Below are 8,666 nucleotides of genomic sequence, written 5' to 3'. Positions count from 1 at the left end.
ACTACTTTCAATGATCACATTTTTTGGTACATTTTACTTGGTGACAACATTGTTAAATTCTTATATTTTAATATTAGCTAGTTCTTAACCTTAATTTATTTTAAATTTATATGCCTTCAAAAGGCTCTTCTAATTTTTTTTTCCTTTTTTTTTCCGTGGCGTACCTGTAAACTAGCTTTTTTTGCAAAGCGTTCTGAACACATTAAATATATTGATTGATTGATTGATTGATTGATTGATTGATTGATTGCGCATAAACAAAAGAATACTGTATGTTAAAATTGTTTTGTTTAAGGTTTATTTTCAGCTTCGCTCAACCCCACCGACAAAGCCTGGGGACGACTCAGCACATGGATGCACTCGACTACACATTCCGATAATTCATTTTTTGGCAAGATATCAACTCCATCTAATTTTGCATATGTCTCCGCATCCATGCAGAAGGAGGGCCGTATATTAATTTCATCATGGAAGTTCAACAGCTTTTAAAGAATCTTAAGAAGGAGGCTGAATGCCCACTGTGTATAGAAACAGTGAAAAATCCCAGGACATTGCCATGCCTTCACTCATTCTGCCTGGAATGCCTCGACAAACTAGCAGGCTTCGCCAGAAGACAGCTACAAACAACGATCAAATGCCCTGTTTGCCAGACATCATTCCAAATACCCGAAGGAGATAGATTTAACAAATTGCCCACATCGTTTCATCTCAACCGATTGGTGGATGTTCTCGTTCTCAAAGATGTCAGCGAACAGTTTCAAAAATGTGGCAGTTGCGACGACAACCTGATTAGCGCAATTTGCTACTGTTTCGTGTGTCAGGACTTTCTCTGTAAAGGTTGTGTTGACGCTCACCAACGATTGAAGGCCACAAGAGGACATCGCAATGTTTTGATCCACAAATTACAAACGCAAGATGTCACAGAATTGATCAACAGACCCGTCATGTGTTCACAGCAATATCATGAAAATCAGCCCCTGGAATTTTACTGCGAAGAATGCAAAGTTCCTATTTGCCACAAATGCAGTGTAGTGAGTCATAATCGACACACCATGACAGACACTCAGAAAGCTGCTCAAGTACAAAAGATGCAAATGGCGGAAGCTGTGAAGAAAGTGAAAGCGAAAACTATTATCTATGAGAATGAAATTAAGAAACAAATCGAATTGATGGACAAAAACAAAAACGAAATTTTGTCTGCCGAAAAGCAGTTCACTGAGGCAGTGGAAGAAATGATTCGTGATTTGAGGGAACATGAAAAGAACCTGAAGGCCAATTTGACTGAAATTTATGAAGCGCAAGGAAAACATCACGCAACACGTTTAGAAAACTTTGAGTTGGTTGTCACTCAACTGAAAAGCTGCGCTAAACGAGCCGAGAGTATCTTAGAAAGAAACATGAGCGCTGAAATTCTACAAACAAATCAGGCCATTGTTGGACGCTGTGAAGAACTATTGAATGCAAGGAAACCTGAAATTTATAAGCCGCCACATGTGCGTTACATACTGGAAAATAAGCTGCATATTTTGGATCGAATTGTGGTTAGCAACACCGATCCTTCGATGTCGTTAGCTGAAAGACAAAGTGAAAAAGAGGTAATAGAGGGGAAAGAAACAAATTTCGCGATTGTAACTAGAGATTCAGATGGACTGCAGGGTTATCAAGAAAGTGATGTCATAAAAGTCCACATCTTAACTCCGCCAGGCGATCAACTGAAAACAGATATAAAAGACACCAAAGACGGAAGGTACACAGTAACATACACACCACAGTGTGCTGGACATTATACAGTGGAAATCCAAGTTAATGGTCAGCCGCTGACTGGTAGTCCCTGGGTTGTGCAGGTTGTTCCTCATCAGTATCAATTTGCGTTTCAGTTTGGATCAACTGGGAAAGGACAAGGAGAGTTCAACAACCCTTGCGATATCGCTGTGAGCGAAAACACTGGAACGATTGCCGTGGCAGATTCCATGAATAAGCGAATTCAAATGTTTAGCTCTGATGGAATTTTTTTGAGAGAGGTTAAACTTAACAATCGGCCTAGTTCATTGGCATTTACCGAGTCTGGTGACGTCATTGTACGTACTGAGAGCGACAATCAACTTTCTCTGTTTACTGAAGGTGGTCAGTTCATCAAACACATCAACGACAAACCTCTAACGAAACCGGGTGGCATATCTATTGGAAAACATGATCGTATCATCACGTGTGACTTTGGGGTCAGAGAAATCCAAGTCCTCTCCCCTGGCGGTGATTTGCTTCAGTCCTTCAGTCATCCATTCCCGTACTGCGCTGTTTATCACCAGGACACATTTTTTGTTTGTTATCCTCATGCTCATTGTGTCAAGGTATTTGACAATGCAGGAGTGTATCAGTATGATATAGGCTGTGAGGGATCTGGTGACGGACAGTTGAGTTGTCCTATCGGACTCGTTATTGACAAATTTAACCAACTGATTGTGTGCGACACTGGAAACAATAGACTGCAACTTTTTACACTGGACGGCAAGTTTGTAACTAAAATATCAGGACAACATTTTGTCCCCAACTTTCTTTGTGGTGTTTCCGTTAATAAGAACGGAAATGTGCTCGTAACAGATCATGACAAAAACTGCATTTATGTTTTCCATTAGAAGTGTTCGAAGGTGATAAGTTTGGGTCATTCCTTCATTTTTTAATGTTGTGGACTTTATTTTACGAGATTAAGCAGCGTAAAATTCAGAATATTATCTCTGGGCTAATATTCATTTAACTGAAATAGGTCGGGCTATCCTTAATTTGTTCTTGCTTTGCTGACAGTTGAAAACAGTACACTGTGGGCGCGCTCAGTGAACTTACAACCTTAAACAACTTTACAGGGAACCGTAACAGTCCAAGAGCTTCATATGGAAAGAAATTAGGACTTTACCTCATTGAAAAGTGACATAAAAGGTCTAATGAAAAAAGTTTAAAAAAAAAAGGGAACAAAATACATGCTTTGAATTTTGTCGGCTTAACTCGGAGCCAAGTGCCTGGGATTTCAATGCTAAGTGGAGATTTTGATCATAACTTTTGTTTATATATGAAAGACTAAACAAAAAAAGAGCGATTTAATCTTATGAAACTAACATTACGATCTTTGTTTCCGACCAGCCAGTCGCGGCTTTAAACGTTAACCGCAATCCCAATCTATGCTGTAATGTGCTTGCTTGTTTTTTTTTTTTTATTGAAAATAAGGCTTAAAAACTTGTTTTTTTGCAAGACCAGTTGATAATTAATATGATTTAGTACATTATCATAGTCCGGTTCTCATTATTATTATAAGATGGATGTTACACACCTAAACTTGTCTCCAAACGGCATTGCTTCGAAGGTTGGAGAAAAGAGCCTTGCCCAACAGCTCCTTTATAATCTGTTTAAAATATTGTGCTTCCAACGCGCGTTACTAAGTTTAGGTCATGACGTTTTGAACTAAAATTATTGCATTGCAAATTAAATGAAGGAATCTCTGCCAGTGACCAAATGCAAATAACTGAACAAGTATTTTATATAACTAAAAAGTAGGAGGTCGGTCATTTTTTGAACAATTTTTATTTGCCTTACATGACACGGAAAAAAATTGTTAAAAAAAGGAGATCGGTCATTTCTTTTTTGAGTCAGACATGTTATGGCAGTAAATATTTGTTTCGTTTATCAATCAGTACCACAAATATTCAAACGCTTCCCGTAATCCTTTTCACCCAACACTGAGTATGAAGCTCAAACGTAGTAATAGAAGCCTTGGACGGTGATAAGTGAACAGTTTGGTAGATTTGATAATTATTGTTTTCATTGCACTTGGTCACTGCAATTTGTAGAATAAGCACCATACATTAGTTTCAAAGGTAAAATCAGTGCAACAGATACTCAATGCAAAAATATTAGATCAGCTTAACTGTTTAGGACTGTTTTCAGTTTACAGGTTCAATAGGAAAAAGCTTGTTCTTGGTCGCCTTTAGAGGCGTCAAATGTTAAACTAAAAAATAGCTCTTCAATAGTAAAAGGTTTAAAAATTATAATTCGTAAGATTGTGTCTCTCTTATACAAATCATTAAAATGTTCAAGCGTCTTCTTCCTCTTTCGTCGTTCCTTTCCCCCTCGTAATTGTCTTCTTCTTCCTATGCGCTCGTGTCTTCCGTGTGATAATCTTCAGGATGTAGCATGACCTATCTCTTATGTCCGGCTTAAGATTGGTGAGCATCCTGCTACCTGCCGCATTGCTAAAAACGTCTGCTTAAAAAAAAAATAAGCCTGCCTCAGAGCAGTGCCATGGGCCTGGAAGAGCGTGAAGTCATTATTTTCAGTTTCTCAGTAAAAAGACCACCCAGTTTCTCAAAGGCCTCTTGTTGCTTTGTTATAACGTAGTTCAGTCTTCGTCCATCATTCGCCTTTACCTGGTACTCTAGTTTTAACAACTCTCCTGATCTCTCTGAACAACCATCTGTCCCCTTGAAAAGTGGCCTCCTCTGTAGCTGACAAAAAAAATCGAAATATCTGGATTATTAAGCAGACGATTGGCAACCAAGAGTGCGATTACAGAAAAGGCATGGCAGTGGTATTCAGTGAAAACCAGTGATAAACTGTGTTTGCAAGGACCACCGTGACAAAATAAAAGTACCGGATCCTGTAGTGAAGGATCTAATCAGCAAAAAAATTATAAAGCAAATAATCTAAAAAAGAGCAAGGCTGATTTCACGGTCAGGGAAGTATATTTTCCAATATTTCGAAAGGCACGGCCTTTCTTCTTCAGGGTATGTTTGAGACTGACCCTGTGGCAAGATACGTTGCAATTTTAAACAGTTACAATATAGATACCTGAAAAAAGGCTAAAGTTACATAAACAAAAACGTTACAATTTGAAATTTGAAAATACAACTGGTAAATAGGTATAAGCTAACGTTACAACGTGGTAGACGAAAAACAAAATACGTAACAATGAGTTAATTAGATTATTTGCATGGCAGTGGTGTGCTGGCTTTATCTGATATGGAAAACTTAGCTGCATTTGCCGATAAGTTCAATGTCAAATCGAAGTTTGTGTTAGATCATCTTGAGCAGCGTGAGGTGATGAAGTTTAAAAGGAAAAAGAAAATGGTGGAAAGCGCAAGGGAAAGTAGGGAGGCAAAAGAAAAGTAGTAACAGATATATTTAATTTGAAGATGTAACCTGGCTGTAAAAGGTCCTTGAGCCAGAGTTAGACAAATACTTAAAACACCATCGACTGAAGCAGCATCTGAAGAGCAGTAAGAATAAAGAAGCAAAGGCTATTGTAAGACATTGTTTGTAGCAGATTAGTCCTCTCAGTACTGGTCAAACAGGAGTGAGATGAAAAAAAATGACAACAGAGGTGTCATTCTTGCATTCATTGCTGCTGATGAGGAAGACACCGATGAGCGGCCAGTTACAACACGCTCAGGAGGAAAGATAACTAGGTTGTCTTTCCCCTGTTTTGGGACCAGTTGAGATTTGTGAATAAACAGCTTTCATAGCAAGCACATATCAAAAATTGTAATTTTGTTAAGTGAAATGTAACAATCCAGAACATAAAAAGATAGAGATATTCAAACGTCTTACAGTATAAAATAAGAGGTGTAACTTTCTTCGGAGGTGGGGGCCATCCCCCCCCAAAAAAATGAGGGGGGGGGGGGGGTTCGTATGAGTAAAATTAGTTGCTTGGGCGGCTCAAACAATTTCTAAATGACACTTCCCTAAATTCCACCACCACCACCACCCCCCCCCCCCCCCCCCCATTCATAAAAATTCATAAAATTCATGAATTCATAAAACAATCAACGTTCTCTAAGTGCAAGAAACAGATAATACACATCTGATATTGTATTAATCGGATTCTCAGCCATTATACGTTCGTTTAGTTATCGCTTGTTCCACACTTGGCACATCTTTTGGCAAACGTCAAGCATTTTCCACGCTTGCCTTTGTGAATTCCTTCGCGGTATTGGTACTTTACTTTTTGTCACCTCTCAATAACTGTTTGTAAAGCGAGATTTTTCAGATGCTAAGCCGTTGTTTTCCCGCTTTTACAAATATCGATCGCCTTTGCCACAGTTAGTTGTCTTTCTTGTGCGCTTCTATTTCAACGCGGCAACATGTCTCACTCTGTCTCCTAAGAACGAGTCTTCTAAAAACATTGTAACGCGTACAATGCAAAATTCTTTTCCTTTTCAATACCGGCGTTGAGTACCTCACAATTGTCAGGCGTATCGAAGATCAGTCTTTCATAAATTTTTCAGCACTTCATCAAACGCTTTAACGTCATCCGCGTGATGATTCTCAGTTCTCTTGAACTAATTTACTGGTGTCATTCGGCAACGAGGTGATCTATTTGATCTCTTTGAGGGTTTGTCCCGGAGCTGTAGACGCAGTTATATATAAAAGTGAAGGTCGAAAGTGGCGTCGAAAGCAATTCCTATTTATAATTAAGTTTTTATTTAATACACTTTGTAACTGGTTAACAAAACTTGTGGCACTTTCTCAACAAATAAGAGACAAAACTAGACTGCGAGCAGTATCTCTTTTGCTCTAGAATCCACGAGGAACAACGCGAAAAATTAGCGAGCACGACGTTCGGGGGATGGGTCTCGCCCCTTGTGTATTTTTACTCCAGTTACATCCGGGTGTATTTGGTTTGAGTTCTGATTGGTTCATTGCACTGTTTGTGTCTGCTCTGATTAGCCAAAGAAATTACTTTGGTTTTGGATTTACAAGGCTCACTTGAAACCGCTCTATTCTAAATTATCTGTTTTGTTCATTCTTTGGTTTGTTCGTTAGTTGTTCGTCTTTTGTTTTTTTGCTTGAGTCTGGGTCCAGAGAGGGTACTTAGCGAATATCTTGGAAATATTCTGCTTCGACCGCTTCGACAGTAACAGCCACGGAAAGTACGGAAAAGATGTGATAGAAAGTTAACATGGCCTGCAGTGTCAAATTTAAACGTAACATTTTTGAAATGGAACGGGCTACTATAATAGTGGCACTAGATTTAAAAAAAAAAAAGCTTTCCGCTTATAGACTGAAATGAACCTACTTCCTCTAAATATACGATTAAAGAAAGAAAATGTACGTTCGTTAGCGATCAATCGTGAAAAATTGGTTAGGGGTCGATACCATTCCCGCACGCCTCCTGTTCCAGGGACTTTTGGGAAATTTGGCTCCGTGGCTGAGCGAGAGGTGCCCTGCTACCGGGATCTTGTGCATCAAGTGGACCAGATCTTCTTCACAGGAACATAGCGTTTATTGCAGATCTTGACTCATTCTCTCACAGGCAGAACTCAAAAGCTTTTACTGAAGACCATTTGTCATATATATAAGACCCGTAGCCAATAGTATTTCGACAACTCAATTTCACTTGCGTAAGCCATTAAACTGAAGGCAATGATCATGAAACCTGACAAACTCCTTTGTTATATGTTTTTGTTTGCCTTTTTGGCCTTGACCCTGCACAAACAATAGAATTTGGAATGTGTTGGAGCAACTGACCACTCGAAACGTTTTTGTTAAGATATCCAACTGTAGTGTGAACGTTAAAACAAAGGATTGTGCAGGGTCGCGGCCCTTCCAACATAAATTGCAGCACCATTGTTTCCATGGCAAGGTTTCCTAACAAGTCCCTCAATTGCTATGCGTAAGCTTAACAAATGGAGGAAATTCTAAAGGAATTACTTTATGCGCCTTTACAAACTGAAGCTAATTTCTTATTTGAAAGTACAGCGCGTGTTTAACACCTATGTGTTTTACCTGACACTTCCAAACATTATACGAGAAGGCTCCGATATTTCCTAAACTGAGTGAAATCTACTTTTACTCCTATGTTTGGACACTTAAATAAATTTTAATGTTAAATTTTTAGCAAAAGTCTATCCGCAAAAAATTGCACGTTTAGTATGGAAGGAAACTTGCCTTCGATAAAAAAGAAGGAACATTTTGGGAACATTTTTTTCTAAACGGTGTTTCCTAGATCGTCTCAGTACAGGAGGTTTTTTCATATAGCATGGTTGACGTGAAAAAGAATACATTTCAGAATACAGATCATTTCCGCCCTGCAATGTTGATCTCCACTACGCCCGGAGTAAAAGAGAATCAGTACGTGTTCTACAATTCAGAGGTGTGTCAACTGTGTTTCGACTTTTATTTTATGGCTAAAAAATGTAACTTTACTGAGAAAATCATACGAAAATCTTTTCGATAACTCTACTCTAACAGCTAAACACTTGTTTTCTTCAGTTGTAAGAACATTCCACTAAGAAAAAGCGGAGCTTGTTGGAATTTGATTGAATTTCAAATTATATGCAAAACTGCCTTGCTCACTTTGTCGAATGTTAACGAAAGCAAAAAGGGTAAGGCGCTCTGAGAACTTGGTTTTTCAGCTTTCAAATCCTACCTTCTGAATTGTTGCCACGTTAAATCCTTGATGACTTCGCGCGGCATCATCCGATCTCCAGTCAAATCTTCCCGTCTTGACATTAGAACATATTTCCAACGTATGCATGTATGCTGAGAATTGGTCAAAATATTAACTGTCAACTGAGGAAATGGAATGGATTGTTTAACTAGTAATACTGAGTTGGAAACGTCAACTGAACACTAATGGCTAATGGCAACAGCACCCTCCAACCTCGTTCCCAGGGCCTTTT

At 38.8% G+C, this 8,666-nt stretch overlaps 2 protein-coding genes across 2 annotated transcripts; one reads left to right on the top strand and one right to left on the bottom strand.

The window, feature by feature from the left end:
• Nucleotides 1-461: 461 nt before the first annotated feature.
• LOC146470507 (E3 ubiquitin-protein ligase TRIM71-like) lies at nucleotides 462-3,274 on the top strand. Its single transcript, XM_085122545.1, has one exon. The coding sequence runs from the start codon at nucleotides 468-470 to the stop codon at nucleotides 2,631-2,633; it is 2,166 nt and encodes a 721-aa protein (XP_084978671.1). The 5' UTR covers nucleotides 462-467; the 3' UTR covers nucleotides 2,634-3,274.
• A 446-nt stretch (nucleotides 3,275-3,720) lies between these two features.
• Nucleotides 3,721-8,521, bottom strand: LOC146470506 (uncharacterized). The gene is made up of 2 exons (XM_085121942.1): nucleotides 8,414-8,521; nucleotides 3,721-4,490 (listed from the first exon to the last, which is right to left on the bottom strand). The coding sequence occupies exons 1-2, from the start codon at nucleotides 8,519-8,521 to the stop codon at nucleotides 4,275-4,277; spliced, it is 324 nt and encodes a 107-aa protein (XP_084978068.1). The 3' UTR covers nucleotides 3,721-4,274.
• Between the last annotated feature and the right edge of the window lie 145 nt (nucleotides 8,522-8,666).

Source organism: Pavona decussata, unplaced genomic scaffold (assembly GCF_977016875.1).
Source record: "Pavona decussata unplaced genomic scaffold, jaPavDecu1.1 SCAFFOLD_114, whole genome shotgun sequence".
NCBI lineage: Eukaryota > Metazoa > Cnidaria > Anthozoa > Scleractinia > Agariciidae > Pavona > Pavona decussata.
This window is presented reverse-complemented; position numbering and strand designations above follow the sequence as displayed.

Bases quoted from the DNA above. Each gene is read 5' to 3' on its own strand.
- LOC146470507 (XM_085122545.1), top strand. From the start codon at position 468: ATGGAAGTTCAACAGCTTTTAAAGAATCTTAAGAAGGAGGCTGAATGC.
- LOC146470506 (XM_085121942.1), bottom strand. From the start codon at position 8,521: ATGCATACGTTGGAAATATGTTCTAATGTCAAGACGGGAAGATTTGAC. The intron at 4,491-8,413 runs GTAGGATTTGAA...TTTTTTTGTCAG, and splicing joins ACGTGGCAACAATTCAGAAG to CTACAGAGGAGGCCACTTTT.